At 39.9% G+C, this 22,671-nt stretch overlaps 2 protein-coding genes across 10 annotated transcripts in view; one reads left to right on the top strand and one right to left on the bottom strand.

The window, feature by feature from the left end:
* CALHM4 (calcium homeostasis modulator family member 4) overlaps positions 1-5,208 on the bottom strand; it is a 55,053-nt gene extending 49,845 nt beyond the window's left edge. For all 3 annotated transcript variants that reach the window (XM_038526617.1, XM_038526616.1, XM_038526618.1), the window contains exon 1: positions 5,141-5,208. The gene's annotated coding sequence lies outside the window, so the exon portion shown is untranslated. The remainder of the gene's footprint in view (positions 1-5,140) is intronic.
* The window catches only part of TRAPPC3L (trafficking protein particle complex 3 like), a 65,074-nt gene extending 58,176 nt beyond the window's left edge, over positions 1-6,898 (top strand). For all 7 annotated transcript variants that reach the window (XM_038526627.1, XM_038526625.1, XM_038526626.1 and 4 more), the window contains 2 exons: positions 500-685; positions 4,147-6,898. In XM_038526627.1, coding sequence (XP_038382555.1) covers positions 500-685; positions 4,147-4,266 — 306 coding nt within the window. In that variant the 3' untranslated portion in view covers positions 4,267-6,898. The remainder of the gene's footprint in view (positions 1-499; positions 686-4,146) is intronic.
* The last annotated feature ends 15,773 nt before the right edge of the window (positions 6,899-22,671 follow it).

Raw genomic sequence — 22,671 nt, 5'->3', positions numbered from 1 at the left:
TGAAATTTATATGGAAAAGTTTAGGGAGCATTTGAATTTTGAGTGACAGACAAAATGAGAATGGTCCTCACCGTTTCTTTCCCAGGCGATGAGAGCAACCTCTCGATTAGTATCTCTGCCTTTGCCCTCATGCCCACCCCTATCTTCGACCCTAATAATGACTAATATTTTAATTTCTTACCTTCTTGCACAGTATTTATTTTGGAAAACGATTTTTTGAGAAATAATACTTAACTCTGTTTCGCAAAGCATATTGTTTCCACGGAAAACTAGTCCCTTAAGATATTCCATAAAAACAAAAGGGTTTAAGACTTGTACAGGTCTCAGGGTCAGTGCATTCCAAAGCTGAGTATTCCAAAGTCTGAACCCAGACTTTCTGACTACAAACTCCACATGCTTAACCATTGTGTGGACCACCTGGAAGAGAATATTTGGGTCCTCTGCTAATGGATATTTCTTCCTGACCAAGTTCTAGTAGGGTTTTTTTCCTCTTTATTAGGTTGCCTTTAAGATGTACTTGGGGATTACACCCAGTGTGACCTGTAACAATTCAAGCAGAACTGAATTTTCCCTGATCCTAGACAAGAATCCGCTGGTGGAGTTTGTGGAAGAGCTCCCTGCCGGGCGATCCTCTCTGTGCTACTGCAATTTACTCTGTGGGATTATCAGAGGTGCCCTGGAAATGGTAAATCACATATTTCATTTTGCCAGGTATATTCGTTATCTAGTGCTGTGTAACAAATTACCCCCCAATACAACTGCTTAAAACAACAAATATTTATTATCTCACACAGTTTCTAAGAATCAGAAATCTGGGAGTCTTGCTATGTAGGTTGTGGCTAAGAGCCTTTCAGAGCCTAATATCCATGCAGTCCAGCCGTTGGTCATGGCTGCAGTGGTGGAGACTTGACTGAGGCTAGAGAATCCACCTCCACACTTACTCACATGGCCTCAATGCATTGCTGACAGTGGGCTAGAGGCTCCATGAAATTCCTTGCCACATGGGCCCCTTGGTAGATCTAGTCACAGCAGGTGCTGCCAAGCCTGGTATACTGTGGGAGGGAACTACCCAAGGGTGTGAATAACAGGAGGCGGAGATCATTGTGATCTGTTTTGGAGACTGGCTTCCATACCTGACTATTCATCGACTTAACAAAGACAGTAATCAGCATCTGTTCAAAGGCACTGAGCATACAAGATGAGTAAGACATAGTTGCTGCCCTTTGAGAGTTTCTGTGCAGCAGAGAAGTCAGATGTGTAAAGAAGTGTCGATGATGGCTGGGTTGGCGTGGGTGGTGGGGCACAGATGACTTCCTAGAGAAACTCTGGGCTAGCATGTGAAGGATAAATAAGAATTAGGGGAAGGAAGGCCTTAGGATGAGGAGAGCAGGGGAAAATCATTTCCAGGTAAAATGAGTACCATGTTCAAAGGCACGAAAAGAATGTTTCATGCAAGGAGCAAGGAACCTTCCTTTCAATAGTGTGTGAGGAAGTCAGCCTTTTTAAACTAGTAAGACTGTTACAGGCCTTCTGTTTTTATAAATATTCAAAAGACTTCTGGGTTTTAAATGTATTCCTATTAGGGTTCAGTTTAGTTTTCCTTTGAATGTGATTGTAGGTGTGATATAATTATATATATATATGTATATATATATATATATACATATATATATATATTTAAAAAAAGGAACAAGGAACTTGAATTAGTTCAGTATGGATGGCATGTAGATTGAGGGAGATAATGTCAGGAAAAAGGAGGTTTAACTTCTTCACAGAGGCCTGACTTTTAGAAAGTGGTGGGAGCATTAATATGACCCAAGTTGGGAATTAGGCTTTTGTAACGAAAGCCGCAAAGACCTATTAGAGGTTGATAAACAAGGGAATGATATTTTGAGATTTGTGGTTTAGAAATTTCATTCCTTTGTCGTCAAAGCAGAAGTGTACAGTAGAGTAGGATGCTGGAGGGAAGAAGAGGGCAGTTGGGAAGTTGTTGATGGTAACGTCAAGAAAAACCAGAATAAAGCCCTGACAGTAGGAATGGATTTGAACAACATTAAGAAAGCAGAATAGTAATTAATTAGACTGAAGACTAGGATATCAGTTGACTGAAAGAGACAAGATTGGGAAGAAGAGTCAGGAATTATTCAGGGTTCTGAGCAACCTGTAAGGATGGTTGTACTATTGACCAAGAGAGTAAACCAAGTACAGTGGGGTTAGGAGACACAAAGTGAGGAGTTCAGCTTGGGAGGTTCTAGGTTTGAGGCCTCTAACACACAGGCAAGTGATGATATCCAATAAGCAGCTATTACACATGTCTGGAAGCCACAGAGAGATGTGGGCTGAGGAGGTTTTGGGACTGTCAAAAGCGTGTAGGGAGTGTATAGAGGAAGAAGGAAAAGGAGTCACAGGTGGAACCCTAGGAAGTGATAACACGTAATGAGTAAGTTGAAGAGAGAATACAAAGGCTGCAAAGGGTACCAAGAAGGAGTAATCAAAGGTGAGAAAAATGCAAGGACAGAATGGAGTCAGAAACAAAGGAGGAGAATATTTCAAGAAAAGGGATAGAGTCACAAGATCAAGGACAGCAGAGAGGTGAAGCAAAACAAGACCTGAGAAATATTCAAAACAGGCAGGGACCCAAATGTCAGGAAGGACCTTAGTAAAAGCTGGTTTGGGAAAGTGAAGGAAGAAGAACACCATCTGTCAAAGACTGTAGAGCCAAAGGCAGCTTAGAAAGAGGTAACAGTCCACAATGTCTCATTTTTCCAGAAGCTTAGTTATTAAGAGTGGTGGGACCAGAGAGTAGCCAAAGACTCGACATGTGTTGACCCACCCAATAATGAGACATTCATGTAATTTTTCAATTACTGCTGATAATTAGAGGAAGGACATAATAACAGGGAATCCAACAGAATACAAGAATTGAAATCATGTTTTATTCACATAGATCTTGCATGTTTCTATCCTACCAATTTTTAAAGATTGCCTTATAATCCAGAAATCTCAAGAAAGGGGAAGGGAAATATTCCCTTATAAGCAAAGGGATGATCCATAAAACAAAGGCAAAAATAGGATAAAGAATTCTCCAGCTTTCATTGATAACAGTTGATTCTATGTGCTATATGACAAACATATCAGACCTCATGCGGCCTCCAATATCCAAATAGCTTCAACATAGCCTCCTTGTTCATTTTAATTGACCTTCTGTTAAATTTTGACAAAAAACAAAAAAGATCTCATGGAGTGGGGGGAAATGACAGTAAATATAACTTCTGTATTTCAATTGCCTATTAAACTCAGGTTTTATCACTTATAATTATTATTTGTTTTACCAACCAAGTACTTTTGCTTAGTTATCTTACTTATCCCAATGACGTAAAATAGCTGAACAGACACTCTACTGAGGGTAGTAGGTAGCAATATGCTGCTCTTATGTGAATGCATTTTAATGAATAGGGAAGTAAACCCTGTGGGATTACGTCAATGTATGGGAAGTGGGAAATGCTTTACAGAGGGAAAGAAGGGCTGGATATCAAATATTCATGTCTGTAATTTCTATCATTAATTTTATATTTATAATTTATTTAGCTGATGCTTTTTCAAAGCTCTCAAAGCCATAAGTGATTCCTAAATGTTGTTAGGACAAATGATTATGTTATTTAGCTGATGACAGAATGATTGATTGCAAGTCACTGGGAAAGAAATTGTTTAAGAATCCATTTATCCTCAGAAATTCTGTCTGACAAGGCACATTGGATCAAGGCTATCTTTCAGTTGGGAATTTGTGTTCTTCTTGAGATGGACCCATAGTTCAGCTCTGCGCTGTGAGCAAGAGTGGGCTCATCTCTCTGGGCTTGCCCCCAGAGGCATTCAGGTTGGGCCCGGCCTGGGCCCCCCTTCTCTCTGTGGACTCACACCACAGAGCTGCCACTGGGTCAGAACGTGTCTGGAGGACACATTGCAAAGGGCCCTTCATCTCTCAGAGCAAGCTCTTTTTTATCATTCCTAAAGGAAAGTCAGCCCCTTCTAGGGTAAGTAAAGCTGAAAGCAGAGACAAATTTAGAGAGGTTGTTTTTGTTTGTTTGTTTGTTTTAAAAAATTAAATGATGCAGGCCTGGTTTATTTTTTATTTTTTCCCTTTCCTAGGTTCATTTGGCTGCTGATGTTACATTCTTGCAAGACACACTGAAAGGCGACCGTGTGACAGAAATAGGAATAACATTTCTGAAAAAGCTAGATGAGAAAAAATACAGACGGAAAAAATGAAGAATTGCATGCAAAATGCCACAGGGTGGCCAGTTGAGGAGTAATATTATCTAAATATATAGAGCCATAGAAATTTTGAATTGTTTAATAATGGCATGGGCTTTAAATGGTTTATATATCAGTCAGAAATTTGAAGTGCAGAGCACTAGGATTTAAGGCTGTTTTTTTTCCTTTGCTTATAGATTACACGTTTTCAATCTTATTTCCATAAGATTTCATATACAAATAAGATAGCATACATGAATTCCACATATCATATGTGCATCCTAACAGAGTCCACTTATTTCATTTATTTATGATAATGAAAAACAAAGCATACCAACTGCACAGTTGGTATATTTATCCATTCTTATTGGAAAAATAGATGAAATGATACAATATAGAGTTCACTATATGTAGACAACTTCTAGATACCATATATTACATTCTCTATAGAAATAGTGCCATTTATAACACTTTTCCATATTTTTGAGTAACTATGGATATGATTTCTCTTATATATTGGCTCGGGTTATCACTTCAGCCTCCTAAAGCTGCTCTCCCTTGATTTATAACTACCAAGGCAAGCTGTTTATTTGTATGCTAATTCTGAAATATTTTAAAATAGTATTTAATTTTAATTCATGTAAATTTTAGATAATATTGACCAAATGTCTTCCTTTTCTTATGAAACATTGCTGATGGGCAGGCCAGGAAACCTCTAAAATGAGAGGTAAATAATATTTTTTGAAAATACTTTCTTACCCCAAAGCTTATTCAGTTAGAATTTCTGCTATCATTTTTTATTCCCTAAAAAACCTTACAAAGCATAGTTTGTGACCAGAACATATTTAAAATTTAAAATGTACTGGATTAAATAAACAATAATCTTTACCAGACCATCAGCATACGCAGGTAGCCTCTATGGCAGTCCAGGATCTACTGGACTCTGCAGAAAACTGAAATTCCAAGTACATTAGAATTAGTGTGGGTCCATCAGTTAAAACTAGCATAAAGGATATGATCGTGGTAGACCTCAACAAGGACTCAGGAGCCTGAAGAGACAGTCCCAGGTCTATTTCTAGTGGATTCAGCTGATCCTAACTAATGGCTCATCTCGGGCCAGGCACATAAAAGATTACGTGCTCTCTCTCATCTATACAATGACACCATTGAATGTGATAAATATCTAATTATATAAATGGCTTTAAATGACATCAGGAACCACTGAAATTCCATATTTTTGGATTTTGAAGACATTAGGAAATTATTTGTTCCCTACCTACTCAGCTATCTCTTCAAAAGGACATCGAGGTTGGTATTAAGAACCAAATAGCATCACTGGGGCAGTTGCAGCAACCATGGAGGGAACTTCAAACCAGTTCCACAGAAGACCAAGAGTAGAGTCTCGAAGAAGACTACTACCTGACGTCAGAAGGGATATCACAATGCCATGTATTTTAAACTGATGCCTCCAGAAGAATGTTTGCCTGCCATTCATCCCAAAACTTCTTTTTGGGATATTTCCATCTTCTGTTCCTCTTTCTCCTTTATAGTACACTCACCCCTCCAGGAACCCAAAATACTCATGTCTAAGGGCCTTCCTCTTAAATCAGTACCCAACTAACCTTTTGTAAAAGTTCCATGCTCTGGAATATTCTCTAACCTGACTATATCGTGCTCTCCTTTCTTTCCTGACCCAGCCATCCAAACTGCCTTGGCGCTCTGTCTTCATTGCCCACCCACCTGAGGACAGGTGAATCTGATGCTCTCAATGATGTGGAGTGTCAGAACTGGTGAGGGTTTTGGGATAAGGCTTGTTCTCCTTCCTCTTTCTTCCCCTCATCTTAGAGTGGGAGACACCAGTCTTTGGGATTGAATTTGTGGTATGAACAGTGACCTATTTAACTGAGAGAATAGTCCTCCCTTATCCACAGAGGATATGTTCCAAGACCCCCAGTGGATGCCTGAAGCCACAGATAGTACTAAACCCTATATATACTATGTTTTTCCTATATATACATAGCTGCAATAAAGTTTAATTTATAAATTAGGCACAGTAAGAGATTTATAATAATAATAACAAAATAAAACAATAACAACATACTATAATAAAAGTTATATAAATGTCGGATTTCTCTTTTTCAAAATATCTTACTGTACTATACTCACCTTTCTGTGATGATGTGTGATGATAAAATGCCTATATGATGAGATAACATGAAGTGACTGATGGAGGCATTGTCGATGGAGAGTTAGGTTACTATGGACCTTCTGACCAGAAGTCAGAAGGAGAATCATCTGCTTTCAGACTGTGGTTGACTGGAAAGCAAAACTTGCACGTGAGGAGAGACTACTGTATTCACGAGGTGCTCTATCCTGAGGAAAGTTAAGAATCTAAAAATACTGTTAGAAGTAGAGCCACATATATAAATTTTCTAATAGCCACACTCAAAAAGTAAGAAGGAGGGATGCCTGGGTAGTTCAGTTGGTTGAGCATCCAGCTTTTGGTTTGGCTCATGTCATGATCTCTCAAGGATCTCGTGGGATTGATCCTTGGTCCATGCTCAGCACTGAACCTTCTGATGATTCTCTTTCTCTCCCTCTGCCTCCCCCTGCTCTCTCTCTCTCTTAAATAAATAAATAAATAAATAAATAAATAAATAAATAAATTCTTTTTAAAAAAGGTCAAAAGGAGTAGGGAACACCAATTTTAATAATATACTTTATTTACACTATGTATCCAACATTTTATAAGTGGACTAATTATCCAAAGTATTATTATTTCAACATTTAGTCAATATAAAAAGTATTGAGGCCATTTACATCTTTTACATCACATCCTTGCTTGAAATGTCTTTAAACTGTACTGTGTATTTCATACTTTTAGCACATCTCAATTCAATGCTAAATGTTCAAAGCTTCCAGTAGTCCTACCAAAACAACAAATCTGTGTTTGGTGTTGTTTAATAGCTTCAATTTTTAAATTTAAATGAACTTCAATTAAAAATTCATTTCCTCAGTCACACATCATATTTTAAGTGTTCAATAGCCACAAGCAGCTAGTGGCTACTCTAATGTACAGCACAAATTCCCAAAGACCTAGGGTCTCCTTGAGCTTAGACACAAAGAGTTAAGGGGGAGGATTCAGTTTAATAGAGAAGGAGAAAGGAAAAGGTAAGAAAGACCATCCGAGATCAATGAAATGCTGAATGGTGACCCATAAAAACAGAAAAGTTTCTATGTAAAGATTTCATACTCCAGAAAGGTTGCACACCGTCCTCTGGCTTCCAAGTATATTTTCACTCTCTTGGTGTGAAGCTGAGTCTTTCTAATAATGTCTTTGTGGAAGTTGCACAGTGTAACTACAGAGTTACACCACATTTTTATTTCATAAAAGCCTTCACTCTAAACCCTAAACCTAGGGATCCCTGGGTGGCGCAGCGGTTTGGCGCCTGCCTTTGGCCCAGGGCGCGATCCTGGAGACCCAGGATCGAATCCCACATCGGGCTCCCAGTGCATGGAGCCTGCCTCTCCCTCTGCCTGTGTCTCTGCCTCTCTCTCTCTCTCTGTGTGTGTGTGTGTGACTATCATAAATAAAAAAAAAAAAAAAAAAAAAAAAAAAAAAAAAAAAAAAAAAAAAAAATAAACCCTAAACCTTGAATAATGCAGAGATTTTTTTTTTTAATTGTCTTGGCAAAGCCAAAAGGGAAGAAAAATTCCGGTCAGAGAGAGAGTTTATTGCTATTCAAACAACATCACCAGATTGCTACCTGAGCCATTTACAGGGAAGACCTACTGTGGTTCCTATTCAGTAAAGTTGCGGGAATCAGAAATACTCCCCTCAACAGCCTACATACTTGCTTATTGTCTTCTCACAATTGTCATCCCTTAAGCTCATCCGTTAGTTACTAGAAGCTTGGATCTCTTTAGCATTTGGAATGGGCTATTATGAATAAGTGGAAAGTTCCCTTTACTCTCTGTTTATGAAGGACTAAAGTAGAAATATGGAAAACCAGATGCATGAAGTGAGAGAACGACATTAAAACTCTTGTAACCAAAGAGGCCACTTTCATCAAGAGCTACTAAATATTAACTAACACAGTCAACATCGAAAGAGATAATATTATTCACTGTTAAGGGCCTGTCGGGTGGGACTGTAGACTCTGAGTGATTGCTATATTTCACAGCCTTGGAGGCTAATTAAATCCTCCTCATTAACACTGAAGTCCGTGATGAAGGTAACCTCTCAACCCCAGAAACTTAGTGGGACAAACATTTTCTTCTTTAAAAAGAGAGCCAAGCTTTGTTTATTCTGTTGGTTGCATATTAAAAAAAATTCTGTCCAGGTTGTACTTCTTCATTCTGATAAACCTTCCAGAACTTCAGCTGGACATGACCAGTGGTTGACCAACAGTGGCTATGGCAAATAAGCAGACAGAGGGAAAGGGGATGTGGAAGTATAATGTATCAGTCTGTAATTTGAGAAGGAGACACCCAGTTCTTACTCAATCAGCAACAAGTCACCCTACAAACGAGAATAAGGCACAGCCACAGCAATCATTAGCCAAACTTTCTTTTTCAAGTGTTTCACTAAGAAAGGAAGAGCTAAACAAAACATATCAGAAGTTGGAAATCCTTCACTAAAAACAGATAAGAAATAAATGTCCTAGGATAATTCCTTGTTCTCCCTCAAACTCTGTCTTTCCCAGTTAAATTTTGTTTTTCTTCTTTTGTCTTCCGTTTTTTCTTCTTGGAGCTCTGTTACCACTACCTATGCTTCTTTTTCTTTTTCCCAAAGATTCTTCCTGCATCTCCTTTACTTCGTCCTTTATTGCCCCTTCCACTTCTTTTATCTTCATTAAGCTTCATGTAATGGATGTTTGTTGGCTGCCTATATTCTCCACTAATAGACTGATGTTTTTCTGTTCAGCAGCCTGTTATTTTTATTATTTATTTATTTATGATAGTCATCAGAGAGAGAGAGAGGCAGAGACACAAGCAGAGAGAGAAGCAGGCTCCATGCACCGGGAGCCCGACATGGGATTCGATCCCGGGTCTCCAGGATCGCGCCCTGGGCCAAAGGCAGGCACCAAACCGCTGTGCCACCCAGGGATTCCCCAGCAGCCTGTTATTTTATTAGGCAACCTATCTTTCAGGAAAAGTCATTGCTATCTCCTGCTCCATTGCTATCACCTGGGCACAGTGGCTCTTTCCCATTTGAAAACCATCACCTTGCCAGTCCGATCTCAGCCAGTCAGGACATGGCATTCCCCAGACCACAATCATTGCTGCTGACAAAGGGCAGAGGACAAGGATGAATGGACTGATAACAGAAAAGTCTGCTTGTTACATGAACTAATAAATTTACTGCATTCTTAGAGCAAGTAGAGTTTTCTGTTATGTAATGCAACAAAGTCCACTGCCTGATAAATAGGCGATAATTTGCAATATAATGGAGAACATCAAAGAGAAAAACTTTAATTTTTTCAAAGATTGTATTTAGAGGGAGAGAAAAGGAGAGAGAGCGAGGGAAAGAGAGAGAGAGAAAGGAGGAAGGGCAGAAGGAGAAGCAGACTCCCCACTGAGCAAGGAGTCCAATGGAGGACTGGATCCTAGGACTCAGGGTTCGTGACCTAAGCCGAAGGCAGATGCTTAACCAACTGAGCCACCCAGGTGCCCAAGAATAAGCTTTACTATTACATTTCTTGCATGGTTGAATGCCCAATGAAATAAATTTGGCTATACAATAGCTTTCCTCCTCACAGAAAGGAAAGGATGGCAGGAGAGAGAGACTAGCAACCATGCATGATAGTGCGCATCTACCTAGCATACAAGTCCCAGAAGAGGGAGACCCCATAGGGAGAAGACATTTTGAATCAGTGGTAGCTCTTTAAAAACAAACAAAACTCAGACATTTCAGGTACTTCAACTATTTTTACAGGAAACTCAAAATCCCATCGAATTACCCAAAGATTTCAAAGTCAGAACAATCCTCCCAGAGCCTCCCAGTGGCCTAAATCTTTTAAGCCAGCAGACTACTTGGTGATTTGGCCTTTCTGTGCAGTATGTGAATCACAGGTTTTAATGGCCTAAAAGAGGAAATGCTAATTCCCTGTGGTCTGGATATACCTAACAATAGAAGCACCTGGAAATGCTGTTTTCTTGGTTTTGGATTCAATTAAGATATTTATCTGGTGCTAGGTACACAATTATGTGGTGTGTCACTTAATTTTCATAACAATCTGCAAGACATTAGGTTGGTAACAAAGACAAAGAGTTCAGTATGAAACTAAAAAGGAGCTGGTGCTTTAAGTACATTAAGACCAGGCTGATGAGTGGAGGGAGATGACAATGGCTCCAGAGTATCTCCTGTCTCACTTGGGAGGCTGACTGGGGGACCACAAGAAGAGGAGGCAGCTTAGGAAGAAGCTAATAAGCTGTGAATATTTTGAGTTTGAGGTGACTTTGAAACATCCCAACAACCACAGAAGCTCAGAAAAGAGGCCTGGACTGAAGATGGGCTTTGGAGTCATGGGTACATGGATAATAGTTAAAGTAATGGATGTGGATGGCAACATCTGGGGCATGAAGAGCATGGACTTCAGGAAATACAAGGAACAAAGAATCTGGACAAACACCACCATTGAAGAGGCAGCAGGGAAAGAAGAGCACAAGTGAGGCTGAACTTGCCGTCACAGATGGAGATGAGAGAACCTGATGACATGAAAGTGGTCAGAGGCATTAGAGGCCAGAGAAGAGCCAAGAAAGGCCAGAAAAGGAACATTCTGTTTGATAAGGAGAGGGTCTCTGTCTCAGAGCAATTTCAGGACAGAGACAGCAATTTCATGGAGATAGCAGACTCATCACAGTGGAGTGCAGAGACAGCAGGAGGAGAGATGCTTTGTGACTATCCTGAGATGATTCCTGGGACTTGATTGCAAATGGAAAGAGATGGAGGATACCTGGGTAATGTTGAGTGGTTGTTTGCTCTTTTATTTTTATTTTTGTTTTTAAAGAATGCAGGCATTTGAAGATACAAGAGAGAGGGACCGACTGAGGAAGCAAGACTCTGGGGACACAGAAGGGGTCAGGATCCAGATCAATAAAGTTTGACTCTGAGCTGCACAATAACCACCCCAACCCCTGAGAAAAGAGCGAACAAGGTGGAGAGGGCTGGCATGATTGGGGTTGGGATAGGAGACATCAGGGGAAGACCTTGACAGAGCCCATCACCTGGGGCCTCAATCTTCCCTGTGAAGCAAGTTTCAGCGTCTTTGTGGAGATGGAGGTGGAGGGAAGCCAGAGGAGGTTACCTTGTGCTGTGGGCCATGGCTCACGCTCTCCCATTCACACCCAGAGAGAGAAAATAGCCCAGCCTTTGGGTTGAGCGATCAAATACATGCCTGGGGAGAAAATATAGATCACCTTTACCTCTGTGCTCCACCCTCACACCGACACAGGCGGATAGCATCCTGACGGGAGGTGCTTACCTGAGACTCCACTTGGATCACAGGCGGGATTTCCTCTGCCTCCAAAAGAAAGAGAGAGATCTGGTTGCAGGCCCTCTTAGAGAGCTCCTCCATGCAGCAACTACATTTGTAGCTTCAAAGTTGCCTCAGTTACCCCTGTATTCTGAAACTGCTGATGGTACACACGGAGAAATGACCCCTCAGGCCAACCACAGAAAGCCCCCAAACCGGACTACCAAGATTGTAAGGTGATTTTCTCAAAGATGTAAAGGAAATGACATTATTTCCCTTTGGGGAAGATTTTCCAAGAGTTCATAGAGAATCTTGTGGAAAGCTAACAAATGCCACTATAGGAGGGGTGGAACACCCAGGGAAAGCAGCACAAAAGCTGGAACTAATAAGTAAACATGTCCATAGACATAATTTTTACTGCTGCAGACACATAAAACCAACAGGAAGAGGCAAATCCCCTCCTCTACAGTCAGTGGAAACTAACCTGTGACTGTTTTGTGGCCACCTAGGGCATTCCTGACAGTCGGGAAAAGCTCCAGGTCTAAACAGTACACTTTTCAACACCCTTGGGAGGTGAAAAACGGGCCTGTTAAGCTCTCCTGCACACATGCTGGAAGGGGTCCCTCTGGAGGGTGTCAAGTCTAAATGAATGCATGAGAGGTAAGGAGCCCCAAAATCAGTTGCTTGAGTTTAGACAGCTTCAAGGGGCAGTTCTTTGCCAAGAATCCAACTACTCCTGGCCCGGTAGTTGATTAAGATGGTGTTTCTGTGCATGGACGGGGCCAGCTGTCTCTTGGCAAAGATGTGTACTCCATAATCTAAAGTTAAATATAGTTGAACACAGTTGAACTAAGTCTTGATGATGTGTCTCGTAGCTACCTGCTAGAGGCAGAAATATTTGCAGCAGATTTGGCTAGGTGGCAGGGAGAGAGACCACACAATAACTCAAAAAGTTCTTTTCCAGTTCTGGGATGATGGACTTTATAGAAAAAGCCATAAAGATAGAAGTTTAGGGCCAAACATGGTCTTGGAGATATTTAAAGTGTACCACTTTTTTACATTAATAAGGTTGCTGAGAACTGAAAGGTTGATAATGTTGTCATTTTCAACAGAGAAAGACCCCAGGAAAGAGCAAATTGGATAAATAAATAATAGCATGTGGAATTGCTTATTCTGATAGAGGACAGGCATGTCCTAGTTCCCACTGCCTCGTCAGAGACCTTAACTCTGTCACCCTCCCATCTTCACTTCCACTTGGCTCCTTCTCATAAACCTAAAAATACACTCAAGACTCTACTGTCCTGGAAAAACATTCTCTTAACACTGCTTCCCTTCTTCTACTGGCAAATTTTAAGAAAATATGAGGTAGCAAGAAAATGTTCTATGGTCTGAATATTTGCCTCCCCCTCAAATTTCGTATGTTGAAGCCCCAATCCCCAAAAGGATAGTATTTGGAGGTGGGATGTGATTGGGGTTACATTAGGCCTTGAGGGTGGAGCCCTCATCATGGGATTAATGATCTTAGAAAAAGAGAAAGAGATCCAAGATCTCTCTGCCCCCTCCATGGGAGGGTGCAACAGGGCAGACACCAGCAAACCCATGTCTGGGGAGGGTCCTCCCCAGACATTGATGCTGCTAGCATCTTGATCTTGAACATCCCCGCCTTCAGAATGGTGAGAAATAAATGTCTGCTGTTGTGTAAGCCACCAAGTCTGTGCGATTTTGTTCCAGCAGAACCAAGTCACCTAAGAAAGAGTGCCAGCTTTGAAAGTATATAATTCTATGTTAAAATACTGACTAGCGCTTACTTTAAATTTCTCTAGTCTGGCTCTTCTCTTGTGTTTCAGCTGGCTATTGATTATAAGTCTCTCTCATTCCTCTCCAGTTCTGCTTTCTTTCCCTAATTTTGCTACATGCAGGCTCCATGGTTGGCACTTTGCTCAAGGCAGACGTTCCCCCCTGGGTAGTACAACTGACACAGAAAACCTCTCCTCTCTCCTCTCTGCACACATCTGCTCCTATTCCCTGCACCACTTACATGTCCCAGAAGCATGTATTTGGTGTGTCCCAAAGACAGCTCATTATGTCCTCTCCCTGCAAAACCTCTTTTTCCTCCATCACTCTATGCCCTAGATAACTGTCCCCATTGTTAAAACTAAAAGCCTCGTATTAATTTCTGACTCTTCCTTCCCTGTAACCCTGACATCTTATCTGTCATCAAGGTCTTTTAATTCTACACCCCAAACTTCTGATCTTTCTTTTCCCCTTAGCTCAGGGCCACATCTATACTCTTTAAATTGCTTTCTGATGTGAATTTTCATGTCTATTTCTCTCGACTCCAGAGTCAAGTGATCTCTATAATATACAAATCAGATACTGATGCAGCCACACTGCCAATCTCTGTTTTCCTGCCTACGGGATATAGCTTCCAGTACATACTATACTCCTTATCCATCAGGGGAAGTCTAGCTCCACCTCCCACATATGTCCCCTACTCAATGGAGACTATCCTAAATGGCCCATCTAGCCCCTGCCCCGGACCTGAGTGAATTGCCCACTAATTTCTGGTCTCTTTAGTACCTTTTATATATCTTTACCCTATATGCTGAGTATCTTCCTACATGCTCCTCCCTTCCCCCCAGTTAGTCTGTGAGTTCTTCTTTGGCAAAGAGCACATCTTATTTATTTTCCCAGCACATGGCACAGTCCCTGAAAATCAACACTTACTAATATTTTTTGAGTGACAAATATATAAAGTGAATGAATGAATGAATAAGATGATAACTTATAGGTCTTATTGACCCATTTTGGAAGATTGCACTCTATTTTGTCTTCTTCCTGTGGCCTTCTATTGTTAATGTCAAATTTTTGGGGAAGTTTCTCTGAAACATCAATATGAAGTACATGGAATGTGTCTGTGTAATCACAGACTCCTTTAGCCATGAGGATTCCTAGGGTGCCTTGACTGATCATGCATAGAACTATGACTCTGCTTTGCTCAAGAAGGTGGACATAGGCAGGAGACCATAACTTCACTGCATATTTGCTCTGCCTCTTAATTTTCTGGTGTGACAAGAGCCTCCATGAAAAGTAGGGTGAATGTTCTTTATTCTCCTTGTCCTTTAGCTCCCTCAAGGGTTCATTTTCTCAAGGTAACTGCCCTAAAATTACAAACCATATGGTCTATAATAGAATGAAAGTATACACATTATCTAAAGAGATTTTTTTTCACCTTCATAGGTAAGTTGAGGTAATCTTAAAGGAAAGTAAAAGTGCTTATTATATCCCCAAGTCTTGCTAAATAATACTCCTGTCCCTTCTCTAAACGTCTCTTGAGTCAAATTTCTGTTTTCCCTACACAGTACCACTGCCCTAGTTTTCAGCCTATCACCACAGCAGTGATTCTCTCATTCTGTGCTCCCTGAAAACCCACCATTATTTTCTTCATTATGTTATGTGTGAGAGTGGTGTGGTATATTTAGGATATTGTCATCTCTTTACAGATATATGTTAAACACTTTTGGAGAAAGACAACATGCTTGTATTTTTCTTTAATAATTCACAAAAAATAGTAATCAAATTTGGAAAAATGTTTATTGTGGATGTCTGCATAAGGCTATTCATATGTATTAATTACAAAATAAAAACAACTAAATGTCTACCTGTAGAGGGCTGATTGAATAAACTATAGTACATCCACATAAAAGAGTACTATACTGCTATGAAAAAGAAATGAGTAACAGCTTATTTATTCTATGGCATGGTGATCTGTAGATTATATTGTCAAGAAATAAAAAAGAAAGGAGAAAAAATGTACATATATATTTTCTGATGGAAGGCTAAATCAAAACCTTTTTTTGTTTTTAAAAGATTTTATTTACTTATTTTATTTTAGAGAATGTACATGTGCACATGTGTGAGCAGGGGGAAGAGCAGAGAGGAGGGAGAGGGTGGGAGAAAGACTCTCAAACGGACTCCCCATTGAGCGGGAGCCCCCACGCAGGCAGATTTCACACCCTTAGATCATAACCTGAGCAGGGACCAAGAGTCAAAGGCATAACTGATTGAGCCATCTGGGCCCCCCAGTTAAAAACATTTTTTAAAAGGATACCATTAAGAGAGGGAACAGTATGGAAGCCATAAGGATAAAAGCTAGATTTGTCAAAATACACCTTTTGGGATGATTTGGTTTTGTAACCATGCAATCACTTCACATAATAGTTAAACATTTTAAATTAAAAGCAATTCTTTTTTTTTTTTTTTAAAGATTTTATTTATTTATTCATGATAGTCACAGAGAGAGAGAGAGAGACAGAGACACAGGCAGAGGGAGAAGCAGGCTCCATGCACCGGGAGCCTGATGTGGGATTTGATCCCAGGGTCTCCAGGATCGCGCCCTGGGCCAAAGGCAGGCGCCAAACCGCTGCGCCACCCAGGGATCCCTTAAAAGCAATTCTTAAGAAATGAAAGCAAAATAAATAAATGAACCCAAGTACATATTGAGCTAGTGGCATTGAAAGCACCAATTCAGGTGATCTTAAACACAGTGATTTGATTGCACAACCTTAGAAGGATATACCTTAAGGACAAAAGGTAGCAGAAAAACAATAAAAATAAAAGTCCTAAACTTCTCTTAGAAAGCAAATCATCTACTGTAATGTTGATATCATTATTTTGAGTCTTTGGATGTGTATTGTGGTATACAGTGATGTAGTAATCCTGTGGCTATTAAGACCTGGGATTTTGGAGATGAGGAAAAGGAGACATAAGGTCAGTTTGATAGAGTTATATCTAATTTTTAAAAAAGGCTTATAGTCCAGAATTTGAGTTGGAAACTATCAATATAATGTATATTAATCTTAAAAAAATCCAGATATGATACCAAAAACACAGACAACAAAAGTAGTATATCAAAATTAAAAATTCTGTACATTGAAGAACACAATTAACAGGGTGAAAAGGCACTTTATGGAATAGTAGAAAATATTTTCAAATAATGTATCTGATGAGGGGTTAACATTCAGAATAGATAAAGCACTGCTATGGTTCAACATCAAAAAATAAACAACTCAATGAAAAATAAATGGGCAACATTTTTACAAAAAAGATCCACAGATGGCCACATGCAAAGATGCTCAACTTCAAACTGTCAGGATAATGCAAATTAAAACTGCAATGAGATAGCCACCTCACACCCATTAGGATGGCTATAACCAAAAAGCAAACAAAAGAGAAACAAATATGTTGAGGATGTGAAAAAATTTGAATCCTGTGAGTGGGAATGCCGAATGGTGCAGCCTCCATGGAAAACAGTGTGGTAGTTCTTAAAAAGGTTAAACATTGAACTAAAAATATAACTCAGCAAACTCCACTTCTGGGTATATGCCCCAAAGAATCAAAAGCAGAGTCTCAGAGAAATATCTATACACCCAGGCTTACAGCAGCATTATTCACAATAAACAAATAGTGGAAACAGCCCAAGTGTCCGCCAAAGGATAAATGAATAAGCAAAATGTGGTATATGCTTAAAATGGCATATTATTCAGCCTGAAAAAGAAGGACATTCTGACAGAAGCTACAACGTGGGTGAATCTTGAACACATTTCACTAAGTGAAATAAGCCGGTCACAAAAAATATAGAAACTGCATGATTCCATTTACATGAGGTACCTGGAGTAGTCAAATGCATAGAGACAGAAATGGAATGGAGTTTGCCAGGAGCTGGGGCAAAGGGAGTCTGGGGAGTCATTGTTTAATGAGTACAGAGTTTCAGCCTTGCAAGATGCAGAGAGTTCTGGAGATGGATAGTGGTGATGGTTGCACAACAATGTGAAATACTTAGTACTACTGAATTGTACACTTAAAAATGGTTAAGATGGGGATCCCTGGGTGGCGTAGCGGTTTGGTGCCTGCCTTTGGCCCAGGGTGCGATCCTGGAGACCTGGGATCGAATCCCACGTCGGGCTCCCAGTGCATGGAGCCTGCTTCTCCCTCTGCCTATGTCTCTGCCTCTCTCTCTCTCTCTCTCTCTGTGTGACTATCATAAAAATAAAAATAAAAATAAATTTAAAAAAAAATTAAAAAAATGGTTAAGGTGGGGGCACCTGCGTGACTCAGTCGGTGAAGCGTCTGCTTGTAGTTCAGGTCATGATCCCAGAGTCTCAGGATCAAGCTCCAAATCGGGCTTCCTGCTCAGTAGGGAGCCTGCTTCTCCCTCTCTTACCTGCTCAGTGCTCTCTCACTCTGTTTCTCTTTCTCTCAAATAAACAAAATCTTCTTAAAAAACGATTAAGATGGTAAATTTTATATTATATATATTTTACCACAATTAACAGTTTTAAAAATAATGAATCAAGTGAGTACAATATAGAATTGATATTTTTAAAAATAATTTATTTGTTCATTAGAGAGAGAGAAAGAGAGGGACGGAGCATGAGAGGAGGGAGAGGGCAGAGGGAGAAGCAGACTCCCCACTGAGCAGGGAGCCCCATGCGGTTTCTATCCCAGGACCCTGGGGTCATGACTTGAGCCAAAGGCGGATGCTTAACCAACTGAGCCACCAGGTACCTCTCAAAATTTGATATTTTAAAAAGATATTTGGTAGTATATGGACCTTATCTGAATACCAATTCAGACAAGTAATATTTTAGTGTGGTGTCTGGCTGGCTCAGTTGGAAGAGCATATGGCTCTTGATCTCAGGGTCATGAGTGTGAGCCCTACATTGGATGTAGAGATTACTAAAACAAACAAATTAAACAAAGTAATACCTTTATGAAGGATGTGGAAAGGAAAATACTGCCTGGATATTTGATGATATTAGGGAATTATTGTTTTTTAGGCGTGATAATGGTATTGTGGACTTTGCGTTTTGGAGTGGTTTTTGTTTTAGTTTTTGTTTTAACTAAGACTTTGTTTTTTTAAAGAAGCTTTAAGGTTTACAGCAAAATTGAGGGGAAGGTACAGAGCTTTCCCATTAACCCCTTGCTCCCAGGGACACCTGGGTGGCTCAGCGGTTGAACATCTGCTTTTGGCTCAGGTTGTGATCCTGGGGTCCTGGGATCAAATCCCACATCAGGCTCCTAGGGAGCCTGTTTCTCCCTCTGCATGTGTCTCTGCTTCTCTCTGTGTGTCTCTCATGAATAAATAAATAAAATCTTAAAAGAAACACTTGCCCCCAAACACGCACAGCCTTCCCCATTACCAACATTCTCCACCAGGGGGGTGCATTTGTTACAGCTCATGAACCTATACTGACACATCATAATCACCCAGAGTCCATAGTTCACGTTATCACTCACTCACAGTGGTATACATTCTGTGGGTGTTTTAGGTATTCCTTTCTAAGATATACACTTACATATTTACAGATGGAATTGTACGACATTTGGGATGTGCCTCAAAACAATCTGGGACTGAAGGGAAGTTATGTTGGAGTGTAGATAAGATCGGTAATGAACTGATACTTGTTGAAACTGACTTAGGGGTACAAGAGGCCTCCTTACATTATTTTCTCCACTTATGTTTATTCTTGAAACTTCCCCATAATAAACACTTTTTAAAAAAAGATTTTATTTATTTATTCATGAGAGATACACAGAGAGAGCGAGAGAGAGGCAGAAACACAGGCAGAGGGAGAAGCAGGCTCTATGTTGGGAGCCCAACATGGGACTTGATCTCGGGACTCCTGGGCCGAAGGCAGGTGCCAAACCGCGGAGCCACCCAGGAATCCTAATAAACACTTTTTAACAATGTTTGCAATTCTGAAATCTATGTTTATGTATAGCTCATTATACTATTTTCTTTTTCTCTGTGCTTATGTAAGTTTCCTAATACCAAGTTAAAAAAAAAAAATCCTTCACCAGAATGATCATCCATATCCAAAGGTATCACCAATTTCCTTACTACCTCTCATCGTCTACAGGGTGAAGTGTAAGTTCCCCATGATGAAAACGAAGCCCTCAGTGACCCACCCTCTACCCTGCTTTCCAGCCCTTGCGTACAGGGCAATGCTAACGTAATGTGGTTCCTAAATACACAGCGCTGTTCGTGGCTCTGCCTTTTCACATGGTTTTCCTTCTTCCTGCAATGTTCTTTCCCTGCTTGTACACCTGGCAAAAATTCATCTTCCAAAAACCTCTTCAGGGCTCATGTTCTCTAAAACCTTCCCTTTTCGCCTCTCTCAACTCCTTAGTTTATATCTTGCCTCACTCACATAAATATCTGAGAATGGTCCAGGGCAAATCGTCACTCTACTACTTCTCCAACATGTACAAACACTACTCTTCACACAAATTTCATTACTTTAGAATTATTTGATTATGGGGCTGCCCCCCTCACGAGGCTATAATTGTACAATGGATGCTGGATGCATATTTATTAAATCACACTGGCTCCAGCTTCAAAAATTTTTCAGTGACATTGCCAAGAGAAGGAAAGGCTAAAATGAACAAAAACCTATTCAATAACCAGAGTATTGTTTTTCATACCCTAAATCAATAGAGAAAATACAATAGTCACCAGAACTAATTAAAGAGGTCACTAAAGATTTTGTGTTATCTCAGAACACACACACACACACACACACACACACACACAAATTCTTCTCAACAGACAGATCATATGGCTCCAGTCATACAATTATTTTTGATCACTTCAGAGAACATGGGAAAATCTTTAGTGGAAGGTAATATCATGTAGGATTTCTTCTCTGTAGATATAAGAACCTTATTTGGAGGACCCCTGAAAGGGACTTTGGCGTTGTAAAAGATGTAAAGCACTGATTAGGAACATTGGTAACATTTGCAGATTCTCTCCATACATTTTAATGATTATTTTAGTAATTCTCTTGTTTCTCTTTTCTTTTAAAATTTACCTTTTTAAAAATATTTTATTTATTCATTCATGAGAGACACAGAGAGAGGCAGAGACATGCCCTCTATGAGGGAGAGGTCCATATCCTTCCACTTCCTGATCCCTTGATGGAACTCTGCAATCTAGAAATCCATGTTCTTCCATCTGAGGAAAATGTATTGAATTATTTCTTAGATGATATCTTATTCTATTCTACCTATTTCCCTTGCTTTCTCCTGGAATCTTCTTAGTAGGATGATAGATCTCCTAAAGGAGTGTTCTAATTTTCTTTACTTTTCTCTCTTTCCCATCTCTTTATCTTAATCCTTTACTTCCTGGAAGATTTCCTCCCAGTGTATCCTCCAATCCTTCTATTGAATTTTTAATTTCTGCTATCATGCTAATCTCCAAGGACTCTTTTGTTTTCTAAATTTTTTTTAATACTATTCTATTCTTGTTTCATATATGTAATGTCTCCTCTTATACCTCTAAAATCATTATGGTGGTTTTTTTTTTAAGTTTTCTTAGAAGAATATAATTTCGGGGCACCTGGATGGCTCAGTCATTTATTTGGGTGTTCAACTCTTGGTTTCAGCTCAGGTCATGATATTGGGTTCATGGGACTGTCCCCGCATCAGGCTCTGAGCTCAGAATCTTGTCTGCTTGTCCCTCTTCATGCCCCTCTAAACCTCCTCCAACTTGCTTGCACATGCACACACCCTCTCTCTTTCTAAAATAAATAAATAAAACCTAAAAAAATGTGTACAATTTTTTTCTTCCAAGCAGCCTTTTCCAACAAGCCTTTGTTTTGACTTCTTTTTTACTTCTTTCAAATCTCTGAAGCTCCCTGGTTGTCCACTCAAATCAGATAAAATACAAACTTTGGTAGAGTTTGTTGATTATGGACTTCAATATAGGATAATAAGTTGGGGAATTTAAATGTGAATCTCAAAATGGGTTGTTTTATTGAAATCTCTTTTCTTAGGTGGTTAGATTTACTAGATATGGCTCCTCTGACCTACAGCCTGGAGAATAAAGGCCTGAAAGCCAGCGTTCTGGGAGCCAGGTTGGGTAAGAAGGTTGGGGAAATAAAAATTCAGTATGCACATTTTAACTTAATTTCCATTTGTTCAATATAATGTCCCCGCCTGCAACTAGCCAAGTGTTCCTTAGTTCAGAAATCTTTTTGAAAAACCGTATGAAGAGATTGAAATTCCCATCTTTCTCTAGGGTACAGAGAAGCAGTTGCCAAGCCACTTGGGATAGGGGCAGAGACCTGAGGGACCAATTCTTCTTAAACAAGCTTTCAGCCAATGCTGTTTTTAGCCCCCATACCACCCGCATTTCCAGAGGAGACTGGTGCTGCTGATTGCTAAGCTTTTTTTTTTTTTGAAGGTTTCAAATGTACTTTATTTCTTAAATCATGCCATATTTTAGTGGGTGCACAGTGTTTCACTTGGCATCAATTATGAGTTGGTTTTGAAACAATTCATTATTACACCAGCTGGGATTACTGATCCCTCCATTCCTTTAGGGGTGACTCTGCCAACAGGGACAGGTTCCATTCTATCCCAATTTGTGTTGCTGTATATGCCCATACAGCAATAGAGAAAGTGGCTCCACTAGCTAATACAGCATTACCATATTTGTCATGGAAATCAGGTGCCCATTTCTGGTGACTGCCTTGCCATTGTTTGTGGAATGCTTTGAACTCGGGAAGATTTTGAGCCTTTCTGGCCATGGGAAACATCCTGAAGCTGAAGGCAGAAACGACGCAACTGCGGTTACTGCTTTGCTACAACTTTGTGCCAAGTACCCTTGCAAAGAGCCCTGAAACACAAAATGATTCCCGAGCTTTTAAAGAAAAGTCTCATGGCACAATCATATCATTTTTTATCTTTCTCCAGTTCTGTCTTGGGATTTAGATTTCTCAAGCCCATTAGAAAAATTATCATTTACCATCTGCTTTCCAAATTCCAAAAATTGTCTTGCTTTCTCTTCTCCTCTTCTCTACTTGCTTTGTGATGTGAAAAAAAAAAATCCCTTTGCTTTGTTTTATTGTGGTTGAACATGTACTTTCAAACCAACAAT

Source organism: Canis lupus, chromosome 1 (genome assembly GCF_011100685.1).
Source record: "Canis lupus familiaris isolate Mischka breed German Shepherd chromosome 1, alternate assembly UU_Cfam_GSD_1.0, whole genome shotgun sequence".
Lineage (NCBI taxonomy): Eukaryota > Metazoa > Chordata > Mammalia > Carnivora > Canidae > Canis > Canis lupus.
This window is presented reverse-complemented; position numbering and strand designations above follow the sequence as displayed.